The sequence below is a fragment of the Colobus angolensis genome, unplaced genomic scaffold, assembly GCF_000951035.1.
Source record: "Colobus angolensis palliatus isolate OR3802 unplaced genomic scaffold, Cang.pa_1.0 Scaffold271, whole genome shotgun sequence".
NCBI classification, from domain to species: Eukaryota; Metazoa; Chordata; class Mammalia; order Primates; family Cercopithecidae; genus Colobus; species Colobus angolensis.
Genome location: NW_012115944.1, coordinates 329,053 through 343,395, shown reverse-complemented (window position 1 = coordinate 343,395; position 14,343 = coordinate 329,053). Strand labels below are relative to the sequence as shown.

Below are 14,343 nucleotides of genomic sequence, written 5' to 3'. Positions count from 1 at the left end.
GTGGTGGCATGTGTCTGTAGTCCCAGCTACTAGAGAGGCTGAAGTGGGAGGATTGCTTAAGCCTGGGAGACAGAGGCTGCAGTGAGCTGAGATCACATCACTGCACTTTAGCCTGGGTGACAAAGTTGAGACCCTGTCTCAACAACAACAACAACAACAACAAAAACCCTTGGGGAAAATTTGAAAAACCACATTAACATTATAGACAAGCAAGAAAGAACAATACCCTTATAATGTCAAACTTTTTTTTTTTTGAGACAGAGTTTTGCTGGAGTGCAGTGGTGGGATCTCGGCCCACTGCAACCTTAGCCTCCCAGGTTCGAGCAATTCTCCTGCCTCAGCCTCCCTAGTAGCTGGGATTACAGACTCGCGCCACCATGGCTGGCTACATTTTGTATTTTTAGTAGAGACAGGGTTTCACCATGTTGGCCAGGCTGGTCTTGAACTCCTGAACTCAGGTGATCCGCCTGCCTTGGCCTCCCAAAGTGCTGGGATTAAAGGTGTGAGCCACCATGCCTGGCCTTGAAAGTATTTTTATTTACTCTCTCTCTTGAATGATAGTTTAGCTGGAAATAATTTGCTGTCCTCAATCTATGGATATTATTTGATTGTCTTCTGGCCTGTATTTTTCCATGCATGAAGTCTCCTGTTAGCCTACTTTTTGTTCCTTTGTAAGTTATTTCTTTTTTCTCTCTGGTTCCCTCCCCTCCCCTCCCCTTCCCTTCCCTCCTTTCTCTCTCTTTCTTTTTCTTTCTTTCTTCTTTCTTTCGAGACAGAATCTTGCTTGGTGGCCCAGGCTGGAGTGCAGTGGTGCAATCTCAGCTCACTGCAACCTCTGACTTCTGGGTTCAAGAGATTCTCTTGCCTCAGCCTCCCAAGTAACTGGGATTACAGGCATGTGCCATCACGCCCAACTAATTTTTGTATTTAGTACAGACAGGGGTTTCATCATGTTGGCCAGGCTGGTCTTGAACTTCTGACCTCAACCGATCCACTTGCGTTGGCCTCCCAAAGTGCTGGGATTATAGCCGTGAGCCACTGTGCCTGGCCTCTGGTTGCTTTTGAAGTGTTTTCTTTGTCTTCATTTTCAACTGCAATGTTTCAAGTTGGATTTTCTTTTATATATGTTGCTCCAGGATGTTTTCTTCAATTTAAGAATTCATATCTTTTATCAATTTAGAAAAATTCTCAGTCATTCCTAAAAATACTCAGTCATTACTAAACATTTCTCTTTAATAGTTTAAAACATTTTTTACAGTCTTTTAAAGATCAATCTGCTATATCAAATTATTATGATACTCCTCTTGTTTACCTACTGACTCTTTTTGAGAGTAGATTATTTCCTTGTATGGCTTGTAATTTTTGTGAACCTCTTTAAAACAGATTTGAAAAGATTTTTTATATAAGCTGTGCAAACCTAGGATATGGATGTGTTTATGTTTGTGTCTGGCAGACCTCCCAAGGTAATACCAATCTAAAACCAGTTTTAAGGGTAATTTTACTGTTTGGCGATTTCATCTAATGTGGAAACTATAAATTCAGATTCTGAATCCATGCATGCTACAATCTTGAGTTTTAAATTCTTCACAGAATACTTTGTTCTCTATTCAGAGCTTTGAGCAGGCCAAGCTTCACTATGGACTGAGTTTCTTACCCCTCCTTTTACTGAGAGGGCAATCCTTCCAGATTCTGGTTTCAATTCCAGTTGCTTACTTCCAGGGATCCACATCTCCTGACCCTGAATGGGCACTGAAACCCCAATCCTAACTCATCAGGGCCTAGATGTATAGGATCTACCTACCACCCCTCCGCCATGTTCATTTTATGAACTTGTTATTCTGGCTTTAGGCACTCTCTCTCTTGCTTTCTGCAACATGGGTTTTCCTTTCTTTTGAATACATTTTTCAATGTTTGTCATTTTATTTCATCCAGTATTCATATTTATATATATTTATATTTTGTAGAAACAGAATTTTACCATGTTGCCCAGGCTGGTCTCGAACTCCTTGGCTCAAGCAATCCACCTTCCTTGGCCTCCTAAAGTGTTGGGATTACAAGCATAAGCTACCATACCCAGCCCTATCCAATATTTTAATGTGGTCATAGGGAGTCTGTGTGTGGGGTCAGGTAGTGTTCATGTAACTCAGTTACTTTTGGAAACTTGAAAGTACCATTTCTTTCTTTCTTTTCTTTTTTGTAGAGACGGGGTTTCACCATGCTGCTCAGGTTGGTCTCAAACTCCTGAGCTCAAGTGATCCAGCCGCCTCAGCCTCCCAAAGTGCTGGGATTACAGGCATGAGGAACCTGTGCCTAGCCTATTTCTTGGTTCTAATGAACATTTATTTTATTTTATTTTATTTTGAGATGGAGTTTTGCTCTTATTGCCCAGGCTGGAGTGCAATGGTGCGATGTTGGCTCACCACAAGCTCCGCCTCCTGGGTTCAAGTCATTCTCCTGCTTCAGCCTCCTGAGTAGCTGGGATTACAGGCATGTGCCACCACACCTGGATAATTTTCTATTTTTAGTAGAGATGGAGTTTCTCCATGTTGGTCAGGCTGGTCTCGAACTCTCGACCTCAGGTGATCCACCCGCTTCGGCCTCCCAAAGTGCTGGGATTACAGGCGTGAGCCACTGCGCCCAGCCTCTAATGAACATTTATAAATACATAATTATATTAGATTAGATGTAATATACTACATAGTATATTAGATATACTATATATGTATATAATTATAAATATATAGTTTAATAGAAATAGCATTAAATGTAATATAATAGTTGTAAATGTAGTACATATACAGTAGATATAGATGTAAATATACATATGTATGCATGTAGTATAATGAATATAAATATGTAGTGTATTAGATGTAATATACTAGTAAATATGTAATATATTAGATGGTAACAAGTGTTATGAAAAAAATCAGGAAAGGGGATAAGGTATTGGGGGTTGTGATTTTATTTGAATACATATATATTTATTTGTTCAAACATTTTTATTTTAAATTTATTTTTAATTAAAATAATTTATTTTTAGAGATGGAGCCTCACTATGTTGCCCAGGCTAGAGTGGAGTGCATTCACAGGCATGATCATCGCACATTAGTCTTGAACTCCTGGGCTCAAGTGTTCCTCCTGCCTCAGTCTTCTGATCAGCTGGGATTAGAGGTATGTATCATTGCACCCAGCTATTTAAATACTTATTTAAAAAATAATTTATTGGTCAAGCATGGTGGCTGACACCTGTAATCCCAGCACTTTGGGAGGCTGATCACCTAAGGTCGGGAGTTTGAGACCAGCCTGACCAACATGGTGATACCCTGTCTCTACTAAGAATACAAAAATTAGCTGGGTGTGGTGGCGCATGCCTGTGGTCCCAGCTATTCTGGAGGCTGAGGCAGAAGAATTGCTTGAACTTGGGAGGCAGAGGTTGTAGTGAGCCAAGATCACGCCACTGTACTCCAGCCTGGGCAACAGAGCAAGACTTTGACTCAAAAAAAATTTTTTTTAAGTGAAAATTCATGTAACATAAAATGAACCAAGTGAAGTGAACAATTCAGTGGCATTTAGTACAATGACAATGTGGGGATTGTGATTTTAACAGGGTTGTTAGGCCTCCTGAAGTGATATTTGAGACAATACCTGAAAGAGGTGATGGGAGAGCTATGATGCAGCTCTCTGAGGAACAACATTAGAGCAGAAGAAATAGCAAAGCCATAGACCATGAGGTGAGAGCATGTCTGGTCTGCAAGAGGAAGAGTAAAGAGGCCTTGAGGATGGAGTGGAATGCACTGGACGGTGAGCAGTGGAAGATGAGATTGTTGGATAGGCAATGAGAGCCTAGATCAGTGATGGTCAATAACATTTTCCTCAATAATGGAAATTTTCTCTATTTCTGTGTTGTCCAGTATAGTAGCCATTAGCCACATATGGCTATTGAGCATTTGCAATGTGACTGGTGTGACTGAGGACCTGAATTTGTAATTTTATTTAATTTTAATTAATTGAAATTTAAACAGTTACTAGTGCTACAATTATTGGAAGGCTCAGGTTTTGATTGTGTGGGACATTGTAAGTTATAAAAATTTTGGTTTTCATTCTGTGTGATATGAAAAGCCATTGGAGGGTTTCTTTTCTTTTTTTTTTTTTTTTGAGACGGAGTCTCACTCTGTCACCCAGGCTGGAGTGCAGTGGCCAGATCTCAGCTCACTGCAAGCTCCGCCTCCCGGGTTTACGCCATTCTCCTGCCTCAGCCTCCCGAGTAGCTGGGACTACAGGCGCCCGCCACCTCGCCCGGCTAGTTTTTTGTATTTTTTAGTAGAGACGGGGTTTCACCGTGTTAGCCAGGATGGTCTCGATCTCCTGACCTCGTGATCCGCCCGTCTCGGCCTCCCAAATTGGTGGGTTTCAATCTGATTTTAACAGAACCACTTTGGCTGCTGGGTTGACAATTGATTGAAGGGGACAACAGTAGAAGCAACGGGACCATTTAGGAAGCTATTGACATTATTTCTGCTGAGATTATTAGAGACAATCTAGCATATAGTATGCTCTCAGGAAATAAAGTATTTGTATTACAGTATTCTTTCCTCTAAAAAATATTGAGTTACCTATGGGCCAAATTCTATTTTAGATGATAGGGATACCTCAGTGAAAGAAATACAACCCTTGTGTACATGAATGTTATATTCTAGTTGGAGAGATTGACAATAAACAGACAAGCACCTGGGGTGGGGGAGTAGTTGAATGTTGGGACATAAGTTTAAAGGAGGATAAATGTCCTCTTATTTCCATCTTCTCAGTGATATTTTCCTGTGGGTGTTACTTCATTTGGAGAAAGACAAAGTCTGAACTTGAGGTCATTTGTGACAGTGATACCCCACTGGGCCTCTTAAACTCTATGTGTGGAGGGGCCTTCTAGGAATTGTATAGTGATGTGAACAACATATGGGCCTCTGGAACCCAGAGCTCCACAGGGTAGGCTGGCCTCCAGTTAAATTTCCATTCTGTTTCTCAGGCCTAGAGGCCTTATCTGGGGTAAGGCCAGAGTCTCCTGAGAGATTATCCAGAAACTTGGGCATAGTTGCTAGAGACCTTAAAACTCTAGCAAAAGTATATCTTGGGAGGGGGTGCAAAAAGACTAGAGTCAACAGAACTTGAAGCAAGGCCAGAAGGTGCAGCTGGGACCATAAATGGGGATCTCGTTGAGGGCAGGATGGCCCCTCCATCACAGCACTGCTCTTTTGGGTTGTGGCCTGGTCTTCTCATCTCATGGTGTTTGCCCAACCACAATCTAGAGTGGATGGAGGGTGTCCAGAGTGCAGCTGCTGGTCCCTGAGTGGTTGGGGGAGCATTCAGAGATAGGATTGGAGAAACTTTTATTGTTATTATTCCTATATTCCCCATCCCCAACCCCAAACCTGTATTTTTTAGTAAGTTTATTTGTTGAAATTAAATGAAATGTTAACACCTGGGCTTAAATTTGGGCACATGGCTATGGCATCTGGTTTGAAAATAATGACTAAAACTATTTGTTGTAAAAAGCATGTTATTAGTTCTTTTAAGTTAGTGCTTAAAAATCCAAGTATTTAACTAATGTGACATAATCTAAATCTCACCTGTGTTTTCCAGTCTCTTTTATGGAAAAAATAATCCTCAAAGAAATTCAAAGGCTCCTTTCTTCTTAGCATCTCTAATTTCTGCATGTCTTTGAATGGCTTTCCCATCACCACCCCATCCACATTAGGGAACAATGGAAAGATGGGTATTTTTGAATATGGGCTATCTGAATGGGAATTGCATCCTAAAAAGATAAAAACAAAAATGGTATCACAAACAATGTAAGAAATTCACATAAAAGACCAGCATGTGGTGCCTGTTTTGCTTTGTCTATTCTTCTCAGTGGCCATGGCCCTCATTCTTCACTCTCCTGCTTCCACTCCCAACCCATTCACAGACTCTAGGTTTCATCAGGCATCTGAGGATTCAGGTTACATCTACATTTGCTTTCAAATGACATCTATGTGACACAGAGTGGTCACTCAGAATAGGCTGTGGTTCTGTTCTTAAGGCATTTGGGCTCTAGTACTTCTTTCTGACCAGTCATATAAAAATACATCCTTTACAACAGTAGAGAGAGAACAAATGGCTCTTACTCTTGAGCTCTTCAAGAAATTTAAATAAATCCTTTTCTTTCATTATTGCAATCCGGGCAGCATTAGCAAAGGCAGCCATGCTTGAGCTTGGAGGTGTGCATATGTCTGGCTTAAGTGTCCTTTTTCCATAGCCCATAGTGTAGGGACTCCACAACATTCCTGGGCCAGTATGCTGGAATTTTCTTTGGAAATAGCTTTAAAAAAAAAAGTAATTCAGAAATGGATACAAAGAGATATAGTACAAAAATTTTAAAAAGTCAAGTTGCTAGTTACATATGCTGAAGAAACTTATTTTAAATCTAATTTGCATATTTATTCAATAATATTTAAATGTCTATTTCTGTGATATTTATAGAATATCTACTGATACCTTCCACAGGCCATTTGACTATTTATATCTGTATTCCTTGGCTTTTGGTCTCCTTTTTTTCCCCAAGCCTTCCCAGAGTTTTTGTTTTTGTTTTTTTTAGAGAGAGATGAAGTCTTGTTATGTTGCCAGGCTGGACTGGAACTCCTGGGCTCAAATTCTCCTCTCTCCTAAGCCTCCTGAGTAGCTGGACTATAGGTGCCTGCTATCATGTCCAGCTCTGACCTCCCTGTTTTGTTTAGAAAAATACTTATGAATTATGATCCTTGACAAACCCTTAAGTGGTACCAGCTTGAATACAAACATTAATAATTATTACTTTGTGTTAGGTTTAAAAATGCAAATTTTGTTTTAAGTTAAAAGAAATTCTCATTGCAGAGAATTTGGAAAACATAGAAAAGTATAAAAAAGAAAAGAAAATACTACCAGTAAGCTTATGATCTGGAGTAAATCACTATTGATTGCTGTTCTTTCTTATCTTTTTTTTTGGAGTGTATGTGTAAGAAGACACTTAGATGTGTTACTGGGCATTTTAGGTTACACATTCTTTGAGAATTAGTACAGCTGGCAGGCTGTATATGATAAAGGACTCTGATCCATAGTATAAACATCTGACTTACAAACATGCATACCTCAAATATTAGTGACTGTGGTGGTAAGTGATCAGCTTCCTCCTTGCTGCCAGAACAGTGAACATCTCTCTGCAGCTATGGTAGGGATCTGCTTACTGCTGCTGAGGTGGAAGGACTTGCTTCTCACTGCTTTGATAGTGGAACCTCTCACATCTCAGTGTTCTGAGTAGAAGAGCATCACTTCATGCTGTCTCAGAGGAAAAGGTGTAGGACCTTGCTTCTCATTAATACATAGGTAGATTTCTTCCTGTTACAGCAACGGGAGGCTTCACTACTCTCTGGGATGGTGACAGGCAGCCTTTCCTTTCCTCTCAGGAAGAGGGAAAGGACTTATTCTAAATGTTGGGGCTGAAGCAGTGGTTGGTAGGAAATGTGCCTATGGTGTTCTGATTAGAGTCTGACTTATGATCAGATACTTTCTTCCCTAGCCTTGAACTCAACCATACACAATGTCATCACTTGCCTCTGAAAATAGCATAAGGCTAGTTTCTCTTAATGTAACTTAATTCCTACCCGGTCGTTCAAGGCTCAGTTTTTCTTTCCCTCAGAGTATTCTCTATATACTCTATGGCTCTGAGTGTTGTCTTCAGCACCATTGGGAAAATACGAATTGTGGGAAATACAAATTCTTGGCCCTGACTACACACCTATTAACTTAGAAATCCCGTAGCCTAGCAATGTGTTTTAACAATCACTCCAGCTGATTCTGACACAGTGCAAGTTTGAGAACTTCTGCTCTAGTCTATGGTTTCCTTTCTTCCTTGAAATTCTAATCTTTGCTTAACAATTTATGTCACATTATATTTTATAAGTAATTGTTTCATGTATATTACATACCAAAACTAGTGGCTTGTGTTTGTATTTGCTGTTATCATCATTATTATTATTATTATTTGAGACAGAGTTTTGCCCTTGTTGCCTATGCTGGAGTGCAATGGTGCGATCTTGGCTCACTGCAACCTCCACCTCCTGGGTTCAAGCGATTCTCCTGCCTCAGCTTCCCGAATAGCTGGGATTAAAGGCAGGCACCACCATGCCTGGCTAATTTTGTATTTCTAGTAGAGACAGGGTTTCTCCATGTTGGTCAGGCTGGTCTTGAACTCCCAACCTCAGGTGATCCATCTGCCTTGGCCTCCCAAAGTGCTGAGATTACAGGCGTGAGCCACCATGCCCAGCCTGCTATTATTATTATTATTATTTTAGAGACAGGGTCTCATGGTCTCCCAGGCTGGAGTACAGGCGTGCAAGGCTCACTACAGCCTTGAACTCCTGGCCTCAAGCAGTCCTTCTGCCTCCGCCTCCTGAGTAGCTGGGACCACAGGTGCAAGCCACCCTGCCTGGCTAATCTTTAAATTTTTTGTAGAGTTTCCCTACATTGCCCAGGCTGGTCTTGAACTTCTGGGCTCAAGTGATCCTCCTGCTGTGGGCTCCCAAAGCTTTGGGATTACAATAGTGAGCCACCATGCCTAGCCTGTATTTGCTTTTAATAATGATATAATTTTGCTAGATTTGCATATCTCTGTTTCACAGACTTCCTGGGCATATCTAAAAATACAGGAAAGATACTCTTTGCCACACAATATTACGAAGTACAATAGAAGAAAATAGGGCCAGGCGTGGTGGCTCATGCTTGTAATCCCAGCACTTTGGGAGGCCAAGGTGGGAGGATCACCTGAGGTCAGGAATTCAAGACCAGCCTGGCCAATATGGCGAAACCCTGTCTTTACTAAAAATACAAACATTAGCCAGGCGTGGTAGTGTTGGTGCGTGCCTGTAATCCCAGGTATTTGGGAGGCTGGAGCCAGAGAATCGCTTGAATACTGGAGGCAGAGGTTGCAGTGAGCTGAGATCATGCCATTGCACTCTAGCCTGGGTGATGAGAGCAAAACTCTGTCTCAAAAAAAAAAAAAAACAAAAACAAAAAAAAGAAAGAAGTATAATAAAAGAAAATATATATCCTATAAACCTATATTCACAATAAAAGATCAGTCTGTATAGGGGCCCAGATGTCCTGGGCAAGCCCAGTCTTTACTCATTTCCAGTGATGTTCTGGCTTGTAGTAGGCTTTTCCTCTGCTGAGATTTCACACCTTCCTGACAGTCCAGTGAATTCACTGACACCATTCTAACTGTGTAATCCTGGGCATATTATTCAATTTTTAAGGTGCCTCAATTCCCTTATCTGGGAATGGGGGTAATGATAGTATCCACTTCATAGTGTTAAATGAAATAATACACATAAAGACTTTAGGGTGGTATCAGGAGCACAGTAACAACTCAACATATGTAAGGTGTTGTTATTCCTCTAGTTCCTTGCAAGATCCATGATCAAACACACAGGACTTTTATATATTCCACTTTTTGTTTTCTTGAAGAGATCTATCCACCTGGAATGGTTTCAGTGCATAGTTATTGACCCAGAGTTATTCTTCACCACCATCCTAGGGAGGAAGTCCCTTTGTCTGTCTCCTTTTTGGATATTCTGTTTCCTGGATCCTGTGTTTTCCTTCTTTTTTTTGAGACAAGGTCTTGCTCTGTCACCCAGGCTGGAGTGTAGCGACCTTCTGGGCTCAAGCGATCCTCCTGCTTCAGCCTCCTGAGTAGCTGAGACTACAGGCACATGCCACATCTGACTAATTAAAAAAAAATTTTTTTTTGTAGAGATAGGATCTCCCTATGTTGCCCAGGCTGATCTTGAATTCCTGGGCTCAAGTGATCCTTCTGCCTTGGTCTCCCAAAGTCCTGGGATTATAGGTGTGAGCTGGCTGTTTTCCTACTTATTATGTATACTCCCTCATCTTGGTGGGGTGTATCCTTCAATAGCTTCCTAACGAAGAATGCATAAGTACATTTTTTGAGGCTTGGTAACTGGAAAGTGTCTTTTCTTTTATACTTTGCAGTTTGGCTGGGTAGGTTGGAAATCACTTTTCTGAGGCACTGGTACATTATTTTCTGGCTTTCAGTGCTGTGCTTGAGAAGTCTTATGTTTCCTTTTCACATGCAGAAAAGTACATTTTTTTACTTATTGGAAACTTTTAGCATCTCATCCCTGATGTTCTGAAATGTTATAGTAATGTGCCATGTGTGGGTATGGGTCTTTTATCATTCATTGTGCTGGACATTCAATGGATACTTTAAACCTACAAACTCATGTATGTGAGTTCTGGGAAATCTTCTAGGACTATTTCTTTGATAATTTCCTGCCTTCATTTGGTTTTCTCGTTCACCTTTTAGAATGCTTACTATTTGGAATGTTGGACTGATTTTCTCATCTTTTCTAATGCTGTTTTCTCTTTTTCCAAAATTCTGAGAGATTTTCTTAATTGAAATTTTCACTTCTGCTATTCTATTTTTAATTTGCAAGAACTTCAACCTTTTTCTTTCTTTTGAATGTTTCTTTTATATAGTTTCCTATTCAAATTTCATGAATGCAAATTAACCCTCATATTTTGGAGGATATTACAATAATTCTTCTGTATCATGTATCATGCATTATCTCTACTTCTTTAGTTTGTTCTTTCTTTTTTTTGTTCTTTCTTTCCTTCTTGTTTTAATATTGCTTTACTATTAATCTAAGATTAATAATCTAATAATAATCTTCCTTAAATATCTTTTTTTAAAAAGAGATGGGGGTGTCATTATGTTGCCCAGGCTGGACTTGAACTCCAGGGTTCAAGCGGTCCTTCTGCCTCATACTTTCTAGTAGCTAGGACTACAGGCATGTGCTACTATGTCCATCTCTTAAATGTCCCTTGATTTCTTGGATGTCTATTCATATTTTAGAATGAGAGTAAGCACTCATTAAATCCAATTGGAAGCTTTTTGGTGTGTTAAATCTTATTGGTGGGAGCTCTACTGTCAGATAATTGGTTGGAGCCTTGTTTCATCAAGGGACTTTTTAACTGTGAGTGTGGGTTTTTTCTCTTGGGCTAGTCAATTTCCCTGAAGACTAATCTTCTACAATTTTACTTGGGTGATATAAGTCTAGCTTCCAACACATTGGGAACATGGAAGGAGAAGGGGGCTAGTGGGAGGTCTTGACATTCAGTAAGTACATTTTCTTCTCTTTCTTTTTTGAGACAGAGTCTTGCTCTGTCCCCCAGGCTGGAGTACAGTGGCCTGATCTCGGCTCACTGCAACCTCCGCCTCCTGAGTTCAAGCAATTCTTGTGCCTCAGCCTCCCAAGTAGCTGGGATTACAGGTGCGTGCCACCATGCCTGGCTAATTTTTGTATTTTTAGTAGAGATGGGGTTTCACCATGTTGGTTAGGCTGGTCTCAGAGCAATCTGCCTGCCTCAGCCTCCCACAGTGTTAGGATTAGGATTACAGGTGTGAGCCACTGTGCCCAGCTCCCTTTGCTTCCTCTACTTTCCAGAGCTATTTTTCTTACCTCTTCATTTGTTTCTTGACCATCAGTCTGTCTTTCTACCAGACTTTTCTATATACTATTTCCAGGTCAAACTCCGCCACTCCTCTATCAAAATCCTTCTTCCTCACTGCTCCCCTCTCCCAGCACTTGTAATGGCTCTCCAGTGCTTGGAGGAAACCTTAGAAGAGATTTTCTATAATCTGGATCCAGTACCTATTTTCCACCTTATCTCTTCCTGTTTCCCTACACAAATATCATGCTCTAGCCAAACAAATGTAGACTGTTTTCTAAGTCTTTTTCTCACAACATTCTCTTACTGAACTGCTAAATCAGATATTTAATAGCTGTATAATCTTGGGAAAGTCAATTAAATTCAACAAGCATTAAGTGCCTAGTTTGTTCTGTGCTGTGTGTTAGGTGCGGGAAAAAATGAATAAGCCTGACATGGTCCCTGCCCTTCCAGAGCTCACAATCTAATGGACAAAGCTGCCTGTTAAACCTGTAACTTCAACAGTGCAATGTGCTGTATGATAGGGAGAGAAGAGCATGTAGGAGCAAGCCTGACCCAGAATTGGGGGGTCAGAGAAGGCCTTTCAGAGGGAGTGACTACTCACAGGGACAGAAAGGATAAGCAGGAGTCAGCTAAGCATAGATAGGTAGAGTGGGTTGAATTGTATTTCCCAAAAAGATGTCCAAGGCCTAAGCCCTGTACCTGCTATGGGACCTTCTTTGGAAAGTATCTTTGCAGATGTAATTAAATTAAAGATCTTGAGATGAGATCATCCTGGATTTAGGGTGGGTCCTAAATCTAATGACTGGTGACCTTATAAGAGAAAGGAGAGGGAGATTTGAGACACAAATAGAGGAAGGCACAGATAGGAATTATGCTGCCACAGGCCAAGGAATGCCAGGAATCACTAGAGGCTGGAATTTCCAGGGAAGGATTCCCACCTGGAGAAGGAAGGGGTGTGGTCTTACTGACACCGTCTGGCCTCCAGAACTGGGAGAGAATAATTTTTATTGTTTTAAGCCACAGAGTTTGTGGCAATTTTATTAATTAATTTGTTTTAGATATGGCAGTCTTGCTATGTTGCCCAGGCTGGAGTGCAGTGGCTATTCACAGGCATAGTTCTGCTGCTGAACAGCACAGGAGTTTTAACCTGCTCTGTTTCTGACCTAGGCTGGTTCACCACTTCTGGTGGTCCCCTGCTCCCTGGAGGTCACCGTATTGATGCTGAACTTAGTGTAGAAACCTGATTGGCATAGTGCACTACTGCCGAGAGCCCTTGGGGCTGAAGGGATCCTCCTGCCTCAGCCTCCTAAGTAGCTGGAACTACAGGCCTGCACCACCATTCCTGGCTATGGTAATTTTTTATGACAGCCCTAGGAAACTGACTCACAAAGGGGAAAACTATTTTAGGCAAATACCAGGAGGTGAGAGAGCATGGAGTATTTTAGGACCCGAGTTAAATGTAATCTAGGGTGTGAGAGGGGAAGTTACAAGAGATGAGGGCTGGGCACAGCTGCTCTTGCCTATAATCCCAGCACTTTGGGAGGCTGATGGGGGTGGATAACTTGAGGTCAGGAGTTCAAGACCAGCTTGAGCAACGTGGTGAAACCCTGTCTTTACAAAAAAATACAAAGATTAGCCAGGCATGGTAGTGCACGCTTGTAGTCCCAGCTACTTGGGGAAGCTGAAGTGAGAGGATTGCTTGAGTCTGGGAGGTAGAGGCTGCAATGAGCCTTGATCGCACCGCTGCACTCCAGCACTCCTGGGAGATAAGAGCAAGACTCTATTGAGAGACAGAGAGAGACATATGAGACTGGAGGTTAAGCAGAGGATATATTATGAAGGACCTTTAAAATATCACGTTAAGTCAGAACTTTTTTATAGGAAACATGAGAGTTCACTGTAGGCTTTTTAGAAGGTAAGTGATGTGATGATATGATTAGATTTGTGCTTGGCATTGTAGGCCACTTAAATATTTTCTAATAGATTAAGTTATGATCTGGCTTCAGTGTGGAAAGTGGATGGAGATGGCAAAAATGGAAGTAGAGTGACAAAGCAGGATACTGCAGTTAAGTCCAAGAAGATAGTGACTTACTTACGCTAGGGTAGTTTCTGTGGGATAGAGAGAAGTGCATGGCTTTCATGTTGAGGAGGTAAGACAGACAGGGCTTAGTGATTGGTTGGATGTAGGGAGTGAGAGAGCAGTGACAACTGAGGATTATGCCACGCCTTTGGCTCTGACAGTTGGGTAAACACACTGAGATGGCAAAGCCATGCACTGAGATCTGAAACTCAAGTGGAAGAACTATAGAAGTATGTGTGGACACAGAGATACAAACTACCATCAGAGAACACCTCTATGCAAATAAACTAGAAAATCTAGAAGAAATGGATAAATTCCTGGACACATACACCCTCCCAAGACTAAACCAGGAAGAAGTTGAATCCCTGAATAGATCAATAATAGGCTCTGAAATTGAGGCAATAATTAAGAGCCTACCAATCAAAAAAGTCCAGGACCAGACGGATTCACAGCCGAATTCTACCAGAGGTACAAAGAGGAGCTGGTACCATTCGTTCTGAAACTATTCCAACCAATAGAAAAAGAGGGAATCCTTCCTCACTGATTTTATGAGGCCAGCATCATCCTGACACCAAAGCCTGGCAGAGACATAACAAAAAAAGAGAATTTTAGACCAATATCCCTGATGAATATCGATGCAAAAATCCTCAATAAAATACTGGCAAACCGAATCCAGCAGCACATCAAAAAGCTTATCCACCATGATCAAGTGGGCTTCATCCCTG

General features: G+C 41.2%; 1 protein-coding gene across 1 annotated transcript in view; it reads right to left on the bottom strand.

The window, feature by feature from the left end:
• Nucleotides 1-14,343, bottom strand: part of EFCAB3 (EF-hand calcium binding domain 3) — a 49,089-nt gene that overhangs the window by 4,706 nt on the left and 30,040 nt on the right. Inside the window, exons 9-10 of the mRNA XM_011947907.1 lie at nucleotides 6,159-6,352; nucleotides 5,622-5,806 (exon numbers count right to left, since the gene is read on the bottom strand). Coding sequence (XP_011803297.1) covers nucleotides 5,622-5,806; nucleotides 6,159-6,352 — 379 coding nt within the window. The remainder of the gene's footprint in view (nucleotides 1-5,621; nucleotides 5,807-6,158; nucleotides 6,353-14,343) is intronic.